At 41.9% G+C, this 20183-nt stretch overlaps 1 protein-coding gene across 1 annotated transcript; it reads right to left on the bottom strand.

Moving 5' to 3' along the window:
* Positions 1 to 12192: 12192 nt before the first annotated feature.
* KCTD12 (potassium channel tetramerization domain containing 12) lies at positions 12193 to 14895 on the bottom strand. The gene has a single exon (XM_063425873.1). It carries the CDS (start codon positions 14676 to 14678, stop codon positions 13707 to 13709), a length of 972 nt encoding a protein of 323 aa, XP_063281943.1. The 5' UTR covers positions 14679 to 14895; the 3' UTR covers positions 12193 to 13706.
* Between the last annotated feature and the right edge of the window lie 5288 nt (positions 14896 to 20183).

Raw genomic sequence — 20183 nt, 5'->3', positions numbered from 1 at the left:
CCTTCAAAGTAGCTACATAATGTTCCATTTAGAGTTTAGGGCAAAATGGGCGGCTTGAAAAAATACACCTCTTTTTTTCAATTTGAAGGACACTGGCTTGCTCAGATTAGATTCTAAACGTTTACAAAAATAGACCTCAAAGGAATAGCTTATCTATAAAACAACAACAAAGTATATTGCTTTGAATGCATAAATTACTTACACTATGTAATAGAACATTCAAACCATATAAAGTAGTCTATTTATCTTATTAAAGGAACACTAGAACTATAAACACTCCACCTCTGTAGCTGAGATCGTTATTGTTGATGATCTCATTCAATCCAATGTTTCCCCTTAAGCTAAACATGCTGCACCATTTAAAGGCTGCTCTGTAACCAAGTTTACTCGCAACAGCAAAGCCTTACATTGCAGGCTTCAAAAGACAGGGGCTCTGCACCCCGACAACTTCACTGAGATGAAGCATTTTTATTTTTGTCCAAAATATTAGAACATATTGAATGTCAGAAATTGTATGTTTAAGTTATCCATACTGATATATGAAAAATACCCAAACATCTCTTTAAACTTGCAACTTCTTTTAACATAATCCCTGATCTATTCCCAAACATCGGTCAGTTTTGGCTTGCAAAACAAATACAGCAATATAAAATGTATCTTAGGCCTGCAACTACCACAGCCTTTTGTAAACAGTCAAGAATCACCCTTGGCATGTTTAATTTATAATTTCAATTGTATTCAGCATTTATTGTTTCTTGCCAAAAATTATGTTTATACATAACTCGTTAAATGCATTTGTGATGAGTTCAAATTCAAATAAAAATCTAGTTTTGCCTTCATCTTCCTATTTTTATGTAAACAGCAGGTTTTATTAGTTGCTAGGTAAATAAACAGAATTATTTAGTAAACTGCCAACAGTACCGAAATAAAATCTGAATTGCAGCTTAAGGTAAAATTGACCATGCTATGGCAATAGCTGAGGTGGAGATTACTTGTTACATCTGCAATTTTAGCTTAACCCCTTAAGGACCAAACTTCTGGAATAAAAGGGAATCATGACATGTCACACATGTCATGTGTCCTTAAGGGGTTTTAAATTGAGTCATTTGGCTATTGGTCCTGCACAATTTATTGTTTAGTGTATGTTTTGGGTTGCCATATCCGTCATGTTTTCCAAGGCATATATAAATTCTCTGTTAATAGGCAACACATGCACAATTCTACTCTGCTGTTTATAGAATTAAAGAATGTATTTGCTCATTGGGTAATGACTTGATTTCCTTTCTGCCCCATTTAAAAGCTATATTCTGCATGGCAATGCTTTTTCTGCTCAACAGTATATATAAATGGCATGTATCCAGCAAAACATAGTGGTGGGACTTTCTTAAAGCGGCACTGTCATGCCGAACTTACCTTTCCTCAATCTCTTCCTCTTCTCCCCCTCTCTCGGGATCTGTTATTCTTTTCTTCCTGTCTTCTTTAGTTTTCTTTAAAATCATAAGACAAATTAGGGACTCTGTCTTATGGAGGATTCCTCCGCTTGACCAGCTCTGACCAGCGGAGGAGCAAAGTGTGCTTCATTTCCGCTGGTCAGACCAATTTTCCCATGATCCCTAGCTTTCCTCCCAGTTCCCACAATGCTTCCTGTCAGTATTGCCGAACGTCCTGTCACTTAGACAGAACGCCGGCAAAACTGCCGAATTGCATCCTAACAGAATGAGCACTGTTTCTCCATTGGTGTTAGGATGCAATTCGGTACTTTGTTCGGATCGGAATTTCATTCAAATGAATGAAACTCCGATCCTATTCATTGCTGTGGCTGCATCTTGCAGCCGCTTAGTAGATAACTCCCTAATTCCCACGGTATCAGGGAGCTATCTACTAAAAGGCTGAAAGACCTAAATTGGTCTTTCAGCCAAATTTACTAACACTAAGTAAAAATGACTTGGTATTAGTAAATAATATGCCCCTACTCGCTATACCGCGAGTAGGGGCATGGCTAGTAAGCAGTGAGCAGCCTGTTGCTGCTCACTGTAAAAATAAAATAAAAATAAAAAAATATTGCCCCCCACCCCTAAACGACGGGTGGGGCTGTAAAGTAAAATAAGGGAGGGAGACCTACTGTCCTCCCCCCCGGCCCCCACCCCTGGACGGCGGGTGGGGGCCATAATGGTAATAAAGGGGGGGGGACCTACTGTCCTCCCCCCCGGCCCCCACCCCTGGGCGGCGGGTGGGGGCCATGATAGTAGTAGGGAGGGGGGGGACCTACTGTCCTCCCCCTCGGCCCCCACCCCTGGCCGGCGGGTGGGGGCCATAATGGTAATAAGAGGGGGGGGGACCTACTGTCCTCCCCCCCGGCCCCCACCCCTGGGCGGCGGGTGGGGGCCATAATAGTAGTAGGGGGGGGACCTACTGTCCTCCCCCCCGGCCCCCACCCCTGGCCGGCGGGTGGAGGCCATAATGGTAATAAGAGGGGGGGGACCTACTGTCCTCCCACCCGGCCCCCACCCCTGGGGGGCGGGTGGGGGCCATAATAGTAGTGGGGGGGGACCTACTGTCCTCCCCCCCCCCCGGCCCCCACCCCTGGGCGGCGGGTGGGGGCCATAATAGTAGTAGGGGGGGGGACCTACTGTCCTCCAGCCCCCGGCCCCCACCCCTGGCCGGCGGGTGGGACCATAATGGTAATAAGAGGGGGGGGGACCTACTGCCCCCCCCGGCCCCCACCCCTGGGCGGCGGGTGGGGGCACTAAGTAAATTCCCCCCCCCATCAAGGTGACTAGGGGTGCCCAAGCCCCTAGTCACCCACCCCCCACCCAAATAAAAAATGCCCCTACCTACCCCCCTCACCCTAAAAAATAGTGAGGGGGAATAAAATTGCTAACCTGTAAAGTAAAATTAAACTTACCATTCGACGTCTTCTTTTTTCTAAAATCTTCATTTTTCAGCCCCAAAAAAGGCCAAATAAAAAACAATCATAGCAGTCGAACTAAAAATAAAATAAAAAACCCGAGCGCAAAAAAAAAAAAACCTGACGAAAAAGAAAAAACCAGAGCGCACATAAAAATAATCCATCTTCACCCATGGAGGGCTCCGCGCAGACTGAGCTCCGCAGGGCGGGGCAAGGCTTATAAAGCCTTGCCCCGCCCTGCAATTAGCCTAAGAACACTCTGATTGGTGGGTTTAAGCCAATCAGAGTGCTCTTTGTCATTTTACAAGCGTGGGAAAGTTCTTTGGAATTTTCCCACGCTTGTAAAATGACACAGAGCACTGTGATTGGATGGCTTGAAATCCATCCAATCACAGTGCTCTGTGTCATTTTACAAGCGTGGGAAAGTTCTTTGGAATTTTCCCACGCTTGTAAAATGACACAGAGCACTGTGATTGGATGGCTTGAAATCCATCCAATCACAGTGCTCTGTGTCATTTTACAAGCGTGGGAAAGTTCTTTGGAATTTTCCCACGCTTGTAAAATGACACAGAGCACTGTGATTGGATGGCTTGAAATCCATCCAATCACAGTGCTCTGTGTCATTTTACAAGCGTGGGAAAATTCCAAAGAACTTTCCCACACTTGTAAAATGACACAGAGCACTGTGATTGGATGGATTTCAAGCCATCCAATCACAGTGCTCTGTGTCATTTTACAAGCGTGGGAAAATTCCAAAGAACTTTCCCACGCTTGTAAAATGACAAAGAGCACTCTGATTGGCTTAAACCCTCCAATCAGAGTGTTCTTAGGCTAATTGCAGGGCGGGGCAAGGCTTTATAAGCCTTGCCCCGCCCTGCGGAGCTCAGTCTGCGCGGAGCCCTCCATGGGTGAAGATGGATTATTTTTTTGTGCGCTCGGGTTTTTTCTTTTTCGTCAGGTTTTTTTTTTGCGCTCGGGTTTTTTATTTTATTTTTAGTTCGACGGCTATGATGTTTTTTTATTTGGCCTTTTTTGGGGCTGAAAATGAAGATTTTAGAAAAAAGAAGACGTCGAATGGTAAGTTTAATTTTACTTTACAGGTTAGCAATTTTATTCCCCCCTCACTATTTTTTAGGGTGAGGGGGGTAGGTAGGGGCATTTTTTATTTGGGTGGGGGGTGGGTGACTAGGGGCTTGGGCACCCCTAGTCACCTTGATGGGGGGGGGGAATTTACTTAGTGCCCCCACCCGCCGCCCAGGGGTGGGGGCGGGGGGAGGACAGTAGGTCCCCCCCCATTATCGTTATGGCCCCCACCCGCCGCCCAGGGGTGGGGGCCGGGGGGAGGACAGTAGGTCCCCCCCCTTTTACCATTAGGGCCCCCACCCGCCGCCCAGGGGTGGGGGCCGGGGGCTGGAGGACAGTAGGTTCCCCCCCCCTTATTACTATTATGGCCCCCACCCGCCGCCCAGGGGTGGGGGCCGGGGTGGAGGACAGTAGGTCCCCCCCCCTATTACTATTATGGCCCCCACCCGCCGCCCAGGGGTGGGGGCCGGGGGGTGGAGGACAGTAGGTCCCCCCCCTTATTACTATTATGGCCCCCACCCGCCGCCCAGGGGTGGGGGCCGGGGGGGGGGAGGACAGTAGGTCCCCCCCCTATTACTATTATGGCCCCCACCCGCCGCCCAGGGGTGGGGGCCGGGGGGTGGAGGACAGTAGGTCCCCCCCCCCTTATTACTATTATGGCCCCCACCCGCCGCCCAGGGGTGGGGGCCTGAGGGGAGGACAGTAGGTCCCCCCTCATTCCCATTATGGCCCCCACCCGCCGTCCAGGGGTGGGGGCCGGCGGGGGAGGACAGTAGGTCCCCCGTCCCCCCCTTATTACCCTTTTTTTTTTTTTTACAGTGAGCAGCCACAGGCTGCTCACTGTTTAGTGGACATGCCCCTACTCGCGGTATAGCGAGTAGGGGCATTGGGGAGATTTTAATCTCCCTTGTGCTATTATGGGGGTCATATTGACCCCCATAGAGTGAGGAGGGGACCTGGGGGGCTTATGAAGTGGTGGGGAGCACTGCTCCCTACCGCTTCTGTCTTTACATATTGCAAGGAGGGAGCTGCACGCCGGTAGCTCCCTCCTTGTAATAAACCGAACAAACGAACACTGATACACAGTGTTAGTTTGTTCGTCTGATTTTTTCTATTCATTCATTCGTCTGTCTGATGAATGAATGAATAGGTGAAATTCCCGATCGCATGTCCAGATGTTTCACTGGGCATGTGCGGGAATCTCAGGGCTATCTAGTGTGGGTAGATGACGTGTCCCACAGGGACTTCACCTACCCACACAAAGATGGCGGCGCCCTGAATATAGATCGGGGCAGAAAATAAAGAATAAAAAATAGGTAATGTGGGGGGCATAGGGGCATTTGGGGGTGACTAGGGGGTCGATTGGATGTAGTTGAGGCGGGAGGGGGGTTAAAAAAAAAACGGAATTCGGCATGACAGTGCCGCTTTAAAGGAAGACACTGGCACCGGAATTAGGAATACAAAGCTGTATTACTAACACTACAGTGTCCCTCTGCCCCTGCCACCCCCTGCAATGAAAGGGCTTAAAAGCCTTTTACTACTCACTTGATTCCAATGCTGAGCTCCCTCCCACCTCCAACATCAGCGCGCATTAGGTCATTCCCATAGATTTTCTAGGTGCTGGATATCCCTACATAAAGCGTGAGGGTGTCCAGCATCATTTCACAGAGTTAAACTTCGTGAAACTGCAGGAAGTGCCTCTAGCGGACAGCAACTTAACACTGCAAAGTAAACATTGCGGTTTCTCTCAAACTGCACTGTTTTACATTGCAGGTCAAGAGAAAAGGGACACTGGACCCAGACCACTTCAATAAAATGAAGTGGTCTGGGTACCTATAGTGTCCCTTTAATTTAATCAGCCTCCAATCCCATATTAATGGCGCACATTGGATCCATGGTGGGCTTATGCAATATATAATATATTTTTTAATATATAATATATATTTTGTAAATGGCTTCCCATTATTCTACCTACTTTATATGATTTAAGCAAATTTGGAATTGACTGCTGCATTCTGTCTACATCGTGGCAGGCTTACAAAACATATCATCTTGCTTTGTGCACATAGAGAGTTATTTACTATAGTGAGACTCACTTAGAAGTATAAATATAAGTATACATGCAAATACTGGGAAAGAGTTATATTCTTGTGGAAATATATATATATATATATATATATATATATATATATATATATATATATATATATTGAAAAGGAGTTGAAAACAAATGTCGGGGTTTATTTACTAAACACTGAGTTGAAGTGATTTTTTTTTTTTTTTTTTTAAAGAAAAATTTTGACAAAAATGAATGCCTTAGAAAATTGTTCTGTTTAGCTCTAGTCACATCTTTGCTATTTAATCCATGCAATTGGTTTTTCAGTTAAAGGGATCCTATAGTGCCAGGAAAATAAAACCCATTTTTCTGGCACTATATGGTTAATAGGACCCCCCCTTCCCTCGGGGCCCCCCTCCTGCGCAGCTGAATCCAGCGCCGATGTCCTGCTGGGTCATGCTCCGCCCACACTCCTCCCCCGCCGACGTCAGCCAGCGGGGGAGACCTAATGCACATGCGCGTTAATAGTCTTGCACGCATTAGGCCTCCCCATAGGAAAGCATTATTCAATTCTTTCCTATGGGGAAAATCTGACGCTGGAGGTCCGTGAGGACGTCCAGGGGAAAATCTGACGCTGGACCTCCAGCGTCAGATAACGGACCAAAAGTCTGTTTGGATTCCAGAAGCCCTCTAGTGGCTGTTAGACCGCCGCAGAGGGCAGACTTAGAGCTGCAATGTAAACAGTGCAGTTCTCTGGAACTGCAATGTTTTACATTGCAGCACTAAGTGCAAAAGGGTCAAAGGACCCAGACTACTTCAATTAGCTGAAGTGGTCGGAGTGGATACACTGTCCTTTTAACTACAATTCTGTTTTTTAACTAATTAACCTCATTAACCTCATATTAGCCTCCAACATGATAATGCACTCTTAATTTAACTGTTTATTAAATCTCAAAGCATAATGCTCATAGCTCTATCAGCTAAGTTTGATTTATCTAAATCTCCTGCTACAGCATTTTAATCATTGCCAGAAAGGTGACAAACAATCCTGTTGATTTTTCACGAGTTTCTCAATAATAAATTTGGCTTTGCACATGATCTCTTTCCATGAAACCTTTGATTATCTTGGCAATGCAGCAACGTTAGTTGATTCAGAGCTGGCCAAATCTGCACCCATATAATTAATTTTAGCTTCATTGATTTGCGTTCCTTTTTTAATTTGATACATTATTTTTTTAGTACTGTCTAATTTGTTACAGCTATTTTATACATTCTTGTTATGCACAATTTGCACAGGAAAGCACTTCCACTGTTTTTTAGGCGAGGATGCTTATATAACTGCAAAATATTTGTAGTTCTTTTTTGTGTGTGTGTGTTATATGTTTGTTGGTGTGTATGTACAGAACTATATTATTGAAATCAGTAAAGGACAAGAAACATCATGATGTGTATTTTTATTAACTTCATTCTTACAAATGTTATACAATCCAACTATGAGATCAGGCATCTTAATTCTTTATATGCTAACAGAACATTGATATTTAGTATTTATTGGTAAGCACACAAAGAATAAAATTATTTGTCGTATACTGCTCAGTTATTGTATATTTTTGAAAAACTGGATATCACCATATGGGAGTGATAGAGTCGGTGACAATGATGAAACACAAGTTGTGCTTGTGTATTTATGTGTGCATCTGTGTTTGTGGAAATATGTACAACCTCAGAGCACTGTTCTATGTTTAAAAAAAAAAAAAAAAAAAATGATTCCTGTAAAATGCACATATGTTAAAAAATATACAATGATTTTTATTTATTTTTTTCATTTTGTAGAATAAAGGCAAAATAACCTTTGAAGAAATAAATTACCTTAGCGGATGTGGAATTACAACTAATTCTTTTAGTTTAGCAATGCATCACAGACATTGCAGTTCTACTACAGCTGATAGAATACATGTTGGCCTTCACTGATCTAGTCCAATTCTGTAAGGGATGCCAGTGCTATAGCCTTGCCTCCCTCCTATGCCCTGCAGTCACTTCTCTGATGGAGAGGTATGCTGACAGAAGGTTTTCAACTGTGCATGTACATGATGATCATGGGGATTGTAGTTAAAAGGAATCTATAGTGTTAGGAATACAAATCTGTATTCCTAACACTATTGAGCCTATATTCCCCCCTCCGCCTCCCCAACCAATAAAGAATCAAAAGCCCTTTAATTACTTACCTGATTCTAGCACCAAAGTCCTACTGCGCTGGGTTGGTACGCTGCCTCCTCTGATTACATCACCGGACGGAAGAGTAGGCTAATGCGCATGTTTTACTATGGGGATTTACTGACACTGGATGTTCTCATGCACAGCGTCAGGATGTCTAGCGTCAGTTAGTGGACCAAATGTCCAGTCAAATCCCAGAAGCACCTTTAGTGGCTGTCTGGTAAAGAATGTCTGGAAGAGACTGCCACTAAAGACTGTCTTAGTGCTGCAGTATATTTTCTAAAACTGCAATGTTTTACTTTACAGGACTAACAGGGGCATGGACACTGCACCCAGACCACTTCAATGAGCTGAAGTGGTCTGGGTGCCTATTGTGTCCTTTTAAAGGAGAGCACTACAGCCACTTTGGCTTGCTTCATCCTGTAATGCTGTCCATTCTAAGATGTTTGCATATATATCAAAGATGTAACTCTAGCTTCTGTCAATCAGCCAATCTGTAGCAAGAGTCCCAGACTGGCTATGTAAATATTATCCGAGTTTTGCCAGCACTATACACTGCATGCAAAACTCAAGTTGAGCTTTTTCTCATCTCAAAGAGTATGTTTAGCCACAGACTAAGTGGGGCACAAAACAATGAACGAGAGCTTAGGCTATGCTAAACTGATAGCAGCTGTGATATGAAAAAGTGTGTGCCATGGTTATCAATTTGTATTTTGTACCTCATTTTTTTTACTTATTATTCAGAGAAATGTACATGGTAATTTTCTCAAGTATACACCCTAATGTAATTAAAGAGCATTACCGCTCATTTAGAGATGAGTAGAATAACTGCTTTTTGGGGGATTACACTACTTATCACTGCTAGCACACCCACTAAGCAGTGACTTGACTTGGAACTTTGGCATTATCTTTATACGCGTTGAAAATAGAAGAAATTTGATCCCATAATTCCCCTTCTATGAATAGCTCTGGTGTCTTATTTTTTTATTGATTAAGGTTTAAACAAGTGGCTGACAACTATCCTTATCAATACATTTTAAACAACATAGACCACACAGGGATGCAGGATAATGCTTTACGTCGATAGTGTAGCCACCTGATGCTGACAGAGACAATGCATTGGTGTCACACTCAAGCTCAAAAACACACTGTGTGCTGGCACTCAATTACGCAAGGTGCAGGTATTCGAGGCTTAACCCCACAACAACCTCCTAATCATAATCATAAACAAATATGAATACCGCACTCAAAAAGACCTTTGGGCAATAAAGCTTATTGCTAATCACGCTTTTAATTCAAAATATTTATTGTGTAAGTTTTAAATAAATTCATAAAGGTAATAGTATATCCTCATAGTGACACTCATTTCAAACTATTTACATATATACACACACACAGGACCCTCCTTCGTCTGTAATAAAGTTCATAGTATATACACGTCAATGTACAATAGGTAATGATCCAAAAAAACTAAGAAAAAATATAAGAAAAAAATTATGAAAATGATGAATAATAAAAAAGGAGAAACAAAATGAAAAAATGAAAAAATAGAAAAAATCTAAAAAAAGTAGAAAAAAATAGAAAAAAAAGTAGTGATGAAATGAAAAATTGATGAAACAATCAAAATAGAGAAAAAAATAGAAAAAATAATAAAAAAATAATGCAGTCCTAACAAGATAGTAGTCCAGAATATAGTGCACTATATATATCACTTTATAATGGATGGATCTCACCAATGTGTCAGTAGCTGTATGGTGTCCGTGGTAGGAGGATGCTGTAGATTGCAGATAGTAATGTCCTGAAAGGGGATGAAAAAAAGGTGTTGAAAGTTTCCTGTTCGATGCACAGTAATCACTCCGGCAACAGTGGTCAGCCAGTCAGGTCACTAGGTACTCCTTTGAATGTACTGCTGTGTGATCCGGTCAGATAGGCAGGTCACTGGGTAATCTTTGAATGGGTGGGTAATCCTGTGGATGGGTTTGAATGGGCTGCGCGCTCGGGACGTACGTGTCCCTTCGATGGCCCCTGTTCTCTCCGTCCGTTTTCTCAAGTATACACCCTAATGTAATTAAAGAGCATTACCGCTCATTTAGAGATGAGTAGAATAACTGCTTTTTGGGGGATTACACTACTTATCACTGCTAGCACACCCACTAAGCAGTGACTTGACTTGGAACTTTGGCATTATCTTTATACGCGTTGAAAATAGAAGAAATTTGATCCCATAATTCCCCTTCTATGAATAGCTCTGGTGTCTTATTTTTTTATTGATTAAGGTTTAAACAAGTGGCTGACAACTATCCTTATCAATACATTTTAAACAACATAGACCACACAGGGATGCAGGATAATGCTTTACGTCGATAGTGTAGCCACCTGATGCTGACAGAGACAATGCATTGGTGTCACACTCAAGCTCTCCCAGAAGATTTTAAACAAAAAACACCAACAATGCCCTGACGATAACCTACGATTCGAAGAGAATCAGAGGAGGTGTTTAAAAAAATGAGAGAGGGAGATTCAACACCCTGAGCTAAATAAATCTATCAGCACAGCACAAAAAAAAAATTAATACTAAAATTCAAAGTATTCAGTTGGAAAGGAAATTCTGCCCACCTGATTGGTAACGGGGAAAAATTTAAGATTTAATAGTGTGATATCAGCAAAAGACACAAATCTTTAATAATTCTGCAGATGATATTTGGCTTGGTTTCCTTTCAAAAATAGTCACCTTGGGGTGGATTTACTACGCAGTAAATTGTTTAGTGATGGATATAAAATCATTTCACAACTCAGTATTCAGCTCACCAAAACTAAGTTTTAGTCGATGATGTGTAACTGTGCTAAACGTCATGTTTATTAATGCTTTTATTAAATAATATTGCCAAATAATGATGATTAACATTAAAACAGAAAACAGTATTGTGAAATATAAACATACATCAGTTGGAAAAACAGAATAACAAAATACAGAGTAAAGCAAGGAGAGATTATTATCTCCACAACTGTGCTGTTTTTTTTTTTTTTAGAAAACAAAATATTTGTCTCTGTTTTATTGCGAAAACAATATATATACTTAAATTAACTCAATAATATGGCAGTCTTTGGTAAAGTCATGTTTGCCTGAATTGTTCTAAAACATAGTTTCAGTTCATAGTCTTTATTTAGTACTGCATTTCATACATGCTATATGCCTAATTACATTTATGTGTGAGTGACGGGTTATATCATATAATCCAATGAACTATACGAATGTGAGTTCCACTAATGTGTGATGAATTGCAGAAGAGACATTTAACCCCTTAAGGACACATGACGTGTAACATGTCATGATTCTCTTTTATTCCAGAAGTTTGGTCCTTAAGGGGTTAAAGACCAACTCATTTTTGAAAGCTGATCAATATTACACCCCCAATGGAGTTATATTGTGTAATGCAGGGAATGTAAAATTGTAGATCTCCAACTGTAGCAGAGCTATGAGTGCTATGGTGCTTTAAGGCTTACAAAGTGTCACAGGAGTTCAAACTGTGCAACAGCAGAGAATAGACCTTTTGTCCACCCTAAGTGTAATAGAAATATAGATCTAATGCACTTCTTATTGGGTATCTAGGAATGATGAAAATCGGCCTGAAGCCCTCTCTTTTGTTTTAATGGGTACACAATGGGTGCTAAAATGTTTAATAGACATCAGAAATCAGTGGCAAGAGGACTTAGCTGAGTGATTTCCACTACCCTGGCAAGAAATTTGGACCCTACCCTAATTAGAAGATTAAAGAGAGTCCCTAGGTACCTCTATGCACTAGCCTTTTAAGGACACAGACCAGAAAATCAGTCCTGTGTATTGTTATATTCTTTTCTATATCTTCTATTACATAGTTAAACTCTTCTGATATTCTACCTGACATCATTATTGTGTATCAGAGATCGCTATTACACTTAGAAATATAGGCCACATTGATAATAAAAAAAAAAGGTGAAATTTTGGGGCAAACTGCTAAGTAACAAGAAATCTCTATGGAAACTGACAGACTTGTTCTCCACATTTTGGAATGGAATTGCTTTGCTAGGTAAGTTCAATTGTTACAAGACCGAGAAGACACAAGAAAAGACTGTATGCATTGAATCACCTTCATTAGTCGACTTTCAGCTCTATGCCAACGAATGGGGCATAACAAATATAGAACCAGAAGAAGGTATTCTTATCGTTCGTTATTAAAAAGGTGTGTATTTAGCAATCCTATCTACTTTAACTGATCTACAGCCAGTCTGCTAATAAGCCCTTATTATGCTTCAATTAACTTCTCAAAATGAACAGTGACAAAAGTAATTTATATCTCATCAGCTCTCTACGGAAGGCTAGACTATGTATGAAACGATGCCCGCTATGACAGTTTATTGCAAAAAGCTTTATCTTATCCCAGAAAAATAAATGCATATTCCTAAATTTGCCTCTACACTTTGTCACTCATAACAGAATGAGGATAAGTACAATTAAAATGTTCTGAATTTATATATAGATATATATTTATACATTTCAAATAAGAAAAATATGACATTTAATATAAAAGCACAATATTCTTTTTTTTTTTATGATTTACATCAGGTGGTTGCTAAAAAGTACTCATGTACTTTTGTCTTACCAGTTTATGCAAGATATGGAATATAATGTAAAAGTACAACCGGTTTGAAACTGAATAACACAATCTCATCTATTAGTGTACATTTTTCCTAAATTAAAGATAATTTTTTTTCCCCCCAACATAATAACTAAAGAGAGCTTTCTCAAGGTGTTTATAGCTGAGTTTAGGAATGAAGACAGATAAACTGCAGTTAACAATAACACAGGATTTTTCTCCCAGTTGAAAGAATGAGCATATGGTTCGTTTTACGTTATGCTGCAATGGGTGATACTTATCTTCATTTCTGCTTATAGCAGTCTGCACATCAGTCATTTTAAACACTTTGGGGGGAAAAAGAATAAAATAGTCTTTGATATTTTGAAGCTTTCCACAACCATGGCAAATTTTGAAGCTGCTCAGGGTGAATAGGCAAGTCTCATACAGACACATTCCAGCGTGAAGGAGGCTTCTTTGTTTTTCTATCGACCCTCTTGAGCAGTTCATGAAAGATCGTCAGTTCTGTTTTGCAAGATGGCAGATTGTAACGCAAGAGATTACTAAACAATCTAAAGCAGAAGTTCGTATGACTCACTGAACTTTAGTTTTGTAGGTGCACTGCTATTCAGGATATAGTTTCTTATAAGATTATAGTTGTGTCAAATGATGGAACTGATCCACTAGCTCCACTTACACTTTAAGTGTAATTTTATCCTTAAGATGAAAATGTTTTTGCTTTTTTCTTTTTTTATTGGGAAATGAAAAGGTAAAATATTGACAATAGTTAATTCTTGAATTTTCATTGCATTTTTCTACATATGGCCTCACTTCAGTCCCTGCAAAAAACATACTCAGTATAGCTGGTCCAGACTTTGTCCTCACTCTGATCATTACTGGCAAAAGCGCATGTTCCAGTGGAACTACATGCCACCATATGGAAGCCAGCTTCAGATAGCTTGTCAAAGGCTTGTTCCAGAAAGTTGAACTTGAGGTAGTATCTAGATGTGTACCGCTCAGGAGGCCTGTCAGGATCTCTACTTTCATTCAAGGTTTCTCCAAAAACTTCTTTGGCGAGGGAGGTTTTGCCACAGACAGTGATACGGGCAACCCTTCGGAACTTGGCATCAGCCTGTGCCTCACGTCCTATGGTGTAGGAACCTCGATAGCCAACTGTTATATAACCAGATCTTCTACCCTCCAGAGATTGTGACGGAGTCAGACGTGGGACTGAGGCTGGACTGCAAGAAGAAGAGGCATTGAAGCGATATGGATCTAAAGTTGGAGAGGGCACTCCAGCTGCTGGTGAAGATGATGGAATGATGGCTGTGTCTAAGTCAGAATCCTGATTGGCTGCAGGGGTAAGGAGCAAAGGAGGTTCTTCTCCACCAATCGAGCTATCTTTACTGACACGAAGAGGATTCAGGCGCTTTACTAGTTCAGGCAATTGAAAGTGCTCGGCTTCTCTTTGTAGCCGACTTCTCTCTGGAAAGTAGTCTGGCAGTACAAGCTGTAGGTCTCGCAGGTAATCCAACACATAGCGAAATAAGAAACCATCACGGTCAAGAAAGAAACGTCCCTTACTGTCCCGTGCCAGTTCCACTGGTTTCTGTTGGGAAAACATACGCCACAGAAGAGAATCTGGAACTGATACAAGAGTAGTGTGACGGGTCACATACACCTGTCCGCCAACATTTAGCTCCACAATCTCAGGAAACAACGGTTCCAAGGCTTTACCTCCAGTGCAGCCACCTCCACCACCTCCCCCATTAGGCAATCCTCGTGTGGTGTCAGGCAAAGCCATCAAGGCTAAGAGACTAAGAGTTACTCCCCTTCTCCAAAAAAACAGAGGAACAAAAATAAAAGAAAAATAACTAAACAATAAACTGCATGAAATGTTCACTGAGTCAGGCGTTGGTGCTTTAGCTTGCTGCTTTTGTTTTATGCCTTTGCCTTTCAGCTAGGACGTCAAGCCACAGAAGACTGTTTTGTTTCCTTCCTCCCTGTGTTTCTGATTGAGGGAGCTGGCAGGGTCTGTGTTTTTATGTAGAAATGCACACTGGAGGCGTAGGAGGGAATAAGGGAGGAGAGTGAGAGAAAGCACAGACACAGCTGATCACATACAAAAAGAGGATGTATGCTGTACAGTATGTGCATGCTTAGCAGATGTAAATCTGATGTTTGCAGAGCCTGCAGAACATACACAGCTCTTTCATATTTAAATAAAAGGCAGACAAGGAAAGGACATTCTCAGAAGTTATAAACAGCATCACGGTACATTATAAGCCCTTCTTATGTTTAACCCTTTGGACCCATAGGTGAAGAATAAAAAACAGCATCTTCTTTTTTGGCAGCCTCAATAATCAATATTTGTTTCTCTGTAGCTTTAGTTATCTGACGTGAAACATTCAAGTACATTTCATTCTGGAATGCTATGTCAGCCTAGTGATATGTTTAATATTTATTTCTCGTAGCACTGATATTCTTCATATTTGATAATGTGGCAATATGCCTAACCTTAAAATCATCAAATTAACAATGCATAGTTATATGTAATGCATATAATACCTGAAAATACTAAATTCTGCCACTGCTGCAATTGGAAGGCAATTCCAGGTATCCACTACCACATCTTTAAAATAGTACTCTAAACTGTTATCCCTTCCCTTTTCAAATCACAAAATATTCGCTCTTTTTCTGTCCGGTTTCTGAATAATGTAAAATAAAGCTATCTTTTACAAAATGCTGTGTAGTATATTAGCATGAGGAGACTTGCTTGATTGCCATTGACAGGATCAGGTGAATTACCTGGCAATATGAACATGTTGTCCAATATAATATGTAAAAGAAAAAGAAAATGCTGTTTAGAAAATTTAAATAATAAATAAAACTGTTAAGCTTCTATAAATATTCCTACAACATATGCTTCATTGTTGAACCCTTTAAAGGCTGCTTGTTTTATTTTGTTTTTGTTTGTTTCTCTTCTCATGTTTTCTCTCTAACACTTGATTCCTGCTTACATTCCCTCTACCATATTCTCATTTATATTCTCTGTAGTCTGATTTATTTTTCCTAAAACAGTATTTTTTGCCTTAATTACTTAAAAATACTTTCCTTGCACCCCTATTCACTATCGTCGAGTTCATCATTTTTTAGCACATGTATCCCTTTAAACCATATTTTTGCAGTATCTTATTTACCCTGGACTCCAGTACAGGGAAATGGCTTTCATCATTGCTTTCCATTGCTCCTGCTAGGTTATCCTGCCTGCGAGCTAATTACATAGCACTGGGAAATTACATTCTAACCTGGTGCTCTGTCATGTGTGCACAGGGGGATTGTGAAGGAGCATCAGGGCATTGAAACGCACTGATCTCTGCACCCTTACAGTTTAATATGGGATAGAATGTTTGGAGAAATTATAGTCTGCCAATAACCCTGATCTTTTCCTGTATTTTAGGACCAATATTCTATTTCCTAAAGGACTCCAGAGGTATAAAGATCATTAACAAACTCAGAAACATTTGGACTTATTCATTAAACCAGTATTGTATAGAACTGACCAAGGATTGCACATTTCAGAAGTTGACCGGAAAGTTTTGCCATTGAGGCTATTTTTATCTCCTGAATTATGGGGTTTGGCTGTCCCCAGCAGGATGACACCTGGTTTCTATCATCAGTTTATGTGTGTTGACTTTTACTGTCCCTTTTGTACTAAAATTCCTATGTCAATATTCCACATTTCCATGTTTAACCCCTTAAGTACGGAGGCAATTGTACATGTTCTGATCAAAACAAAACCTGGAATTTGAGCTCTATGTCTGTTCAACCATAATTCACCACTTTCATATTAAGTGCACCCACACTTATTATATACCATTTTGTTCAGGAGAAACAGAGCTTTAATTGCACATCACATATAAGTAATATAAAAAAATGTGTAAAGAGAAATTGTGTTGTTTTTCCAAGTTCTGCGTGGCCTTTTACCTGTGAATGTCATAATATTGTTAGCTTTTACTGCAATAAACCACACATATTTGCATGCTGAGATGTTGAAGTACAGTGATGCCCCATGTGCAATTTTTAAGTGGTTTTGGAAAGTTACAGGTACAAATAAAACGCTTTCACCTTTTCAGTTGTTTTTTTTTTTACATTCTTTATTTTTTGCTGTGCATATGACAAAAGATCTTGCGATGCCACAACAGCATTGGATAGCAGTTTAAAAACAGTTAAAATGAAACATTGACCTAGCAGTCAAAGGAAAGGCACAGTGTTATATAGATAACAAAACAGGCTAGGCATGTAAATTAATTTAAAAACCATGTCTAGGACTATAATGTGAGACATGCAATTGGGATAAAGAAGACTAAATGTTTGCCCACCAGAGAGGCCCCCACGTGGAACGACCCGACTGTTAGAGCGGTATGGTTAATCCCCACATAATATTTGAGAGTTCAACAGGTAAAATAAGAGTACAAATGAAAAGAAAAACATAAGAGTAAACAAATGCTCTCTACTGTTACTCTGAGATGGCAGAGTTATACAGTGAGACATGGCAACGACATGCACAGTCCCGGTTCATCCCACACCCTTTTTCAGTATGACATAGACCCAGGGACGTTTTAGCCACGAGGCAAACAAGGCATTTGCCTTGGGCAGCATTTTCCAGGGGGCTAACTGACATGCCGGCGGGCTGCTGGGCTGGCGGGCGGCACTGGCGGGCGGGCGGCTGGCGAGGGAGCACTTCCTCTGAGCTGTCTGCTCAGCTCCCTCCCACGCCGCAGAGTGAGGCTGGGAGCCGGAATATGACGTCATCTTCCGGCTCCCAGCTGAGCAGCTGTAGCACGAGGACGGTGCGCGAGGGAGCTGAGCAGACAGCTCAGAGGAAGAGCTCCCTCGCCAGCCGCCCGACCGGCAGCCACTGGACCACCAGGGAGAAAGAGAACCCCCCTCAGCATTCCCAAAGGTAAGGAGGCTGGGGGGGAGGTTAAAAAAAAAAATGTGTTAATGTGAGTGTGTGTGTGTGTGTGTCTGACTGTGTGTGTCTCTGACTGTGTGTGTTTGCCTGTTAGTGTGAGTGTGTGTGTGTGTGTCTGTTAGTGAGTGTGTGTGTGTCTCTTAGTGAGTGAGTGTGTCTGTTAGTGTGTGTGTCTGTTAGTGAGTGAGTGTTTTTGTTAGCTAGTGTATGCGTATCTGTCAGTGAATGTGTGTGTGTATTTAGAAGGCGGGCGGTGGGAATGGTTGGGTGGGGGTGGTGCGGGGGGGGCGTCTGAGTTTTGTCCTGCCTAGGGCAGCACAAAACCAGGATACACCACTGCATAGAGCCGGTCTGGCAGGTATAACTGCCATGACGTCATATTCCGGCCCCGGTCTATTTCCAGCGCGCGAGGGAGGGGGAGCAGAGACAGAACAGCCTGCTCCCCCAGCCGCCGCCAGAAGAGCTTCCCCTGCGGCCGCCATCCAAGCTCTCCATGCGGCCGCAGGACACAGGTATGTGGAAGCCAGCTACACAACAAACTTCAGCCTCCCCTCCGGCACCCCCACCAGTCACCCACAAAGCCTCCCCTCCGGCACCCCCACCAGTCACCCACAAAGCCTCCCCTCCGGCACCCCCACCAGTCACCCACAAAGCCTCCCCTCCGGCACCCCCACCAGTCACCCACAAAGACTCCCCTCCGGCAACCCCACCAGTCACCCACAAAGCCTCCCCTCCGGCAACCCCACCAGTCACCCACAAAGCCTCCCCTCTGGCACCCCCAGCCACCTACACAGCCCCCCAGCACATAAATACTTATATAAATATTTACAGTCCACCCAGCACAAATACAGTCCCCCAAACAAATTTTATACAGCCCCTTAGCACATATATATGTCCTTATATTGTATATAGTCCCCCAGCACATATACAGTCCCCACCAACATATTTTTGAAAACTCCCAGTACATATACAGCCCCCAGCATATATACAGTCCCCCCACTTATTTTATACAGCCCCCAGCCCATATACAGTCCCCACCAACATATTTTTGAAAACTCCCAGTACATATACAGCCCCCAGCGTATATACAGTCCCCCTACTTATTTTATACGGCCCCCAGCCCATATACAGTCCCCACCAACATATTTTTACAACCCCCAGTCCATATGCAGCCCCCCAGCATATATACAGTCCCCCACATATATATATTTCCAGCCCCACAGCCACAGCATATTTGAAACAGTCCCCAGCTAGCTATACAGCCCCCCCTGCCATATATACAGCCCCCAGCCAAAGTATGCATACCCTTACCCTTGTTTTTATATATATATGTATCTATCATTCATGGTTGGTTTATATAATATTTATATTTTATAAATAGTATATAAACCAACCATATATATATTCTATAAACCAGCCATATAATAGTGTTTTTTACACACACACACACACACACACACACACACGTGTGTGTGTGTGTGTGTGTGTGTGTGTATATATATATATATATATACTCAATCATCTGGGGTGGCTAGACATAGCCTTACATATTACATGCGACAATATATGGCGCAATGACTTATGGGGCTGGCATAGAATTTTTTTTTTCCAGGGCTGCTTTGTATCCCCAGTCCGGCCCTGCTCCCTGCACAGATCCCCTCACTCCCCTGCACATTGACAGTCCCTCTCCCTTCCCTGCACCATCCACCCTACATCCCTGCACAGGGAAGGATTGGCTAAAAGTTTACAATGCTGATGATGTCACCAAGGAGGCGGATTGGGGGCAGAGCCAGCGCCAGTGGCCAACGCAGTGCTGGAAATAAGGTGGGTTTTAAACCCTTCTAAGTGGGCTAAGGGGGAGGCAAGACACCTAAAATGTGGATTAAACACTATAGAGTCAGGAATACATGTTTGTGTTCCTGACCCTATAATATTCCTTTAAGAAAACACAACAGGAAAGTAACTTGCACTTCCCCATTTTAGCACAACTAAATATTTGCAAACAATTAGCTATTGCTAATGTGTTTTCTAAATTCCTTTTAGATTTATTTTAATTTGTATGCTTTGTCTGGCAACACTGTACAAAACAATCAAATTAGTTAGTGCAGTACTGTAAAAAAAAGTCTACACTTGTACAAAAATATATCTATTGCTGCCCAATTGTGCATGACTGTGTCTGAGGCATGATGTGGCAGCGATGTGGAAGTGCATTGGAGGTGAATACGTTTTAATCTACCTGTTCTTATTCACCCCAATAAACTTTTAAATAGTATTCACTGCAGTGAAAGAGGAACTGTCACTTCTCTGGAAGTGAATTTCCATTTTAAATTT

This window comes from Pelobates fuscus, chromosome 1, assembly GCF_036172605.1.
Source record: "Pelobates fuscus isolate aPelFus1 chromosome 1, aPelFus1.pri, whole genome shotgun sequence".
Classification (NCBI taxonomy): domain Eukaryota; kingdom Metazoa; phylum Chordata; class Amphibia; order Anura; family Pelobatidae; genus Pelobates; species Pelobates fuscus.
The sequence above is the reverse complement of the archived record's forward strand: the minus strand, read 5'-3'. Positions and strand labels throughout refer to the sequence as shown.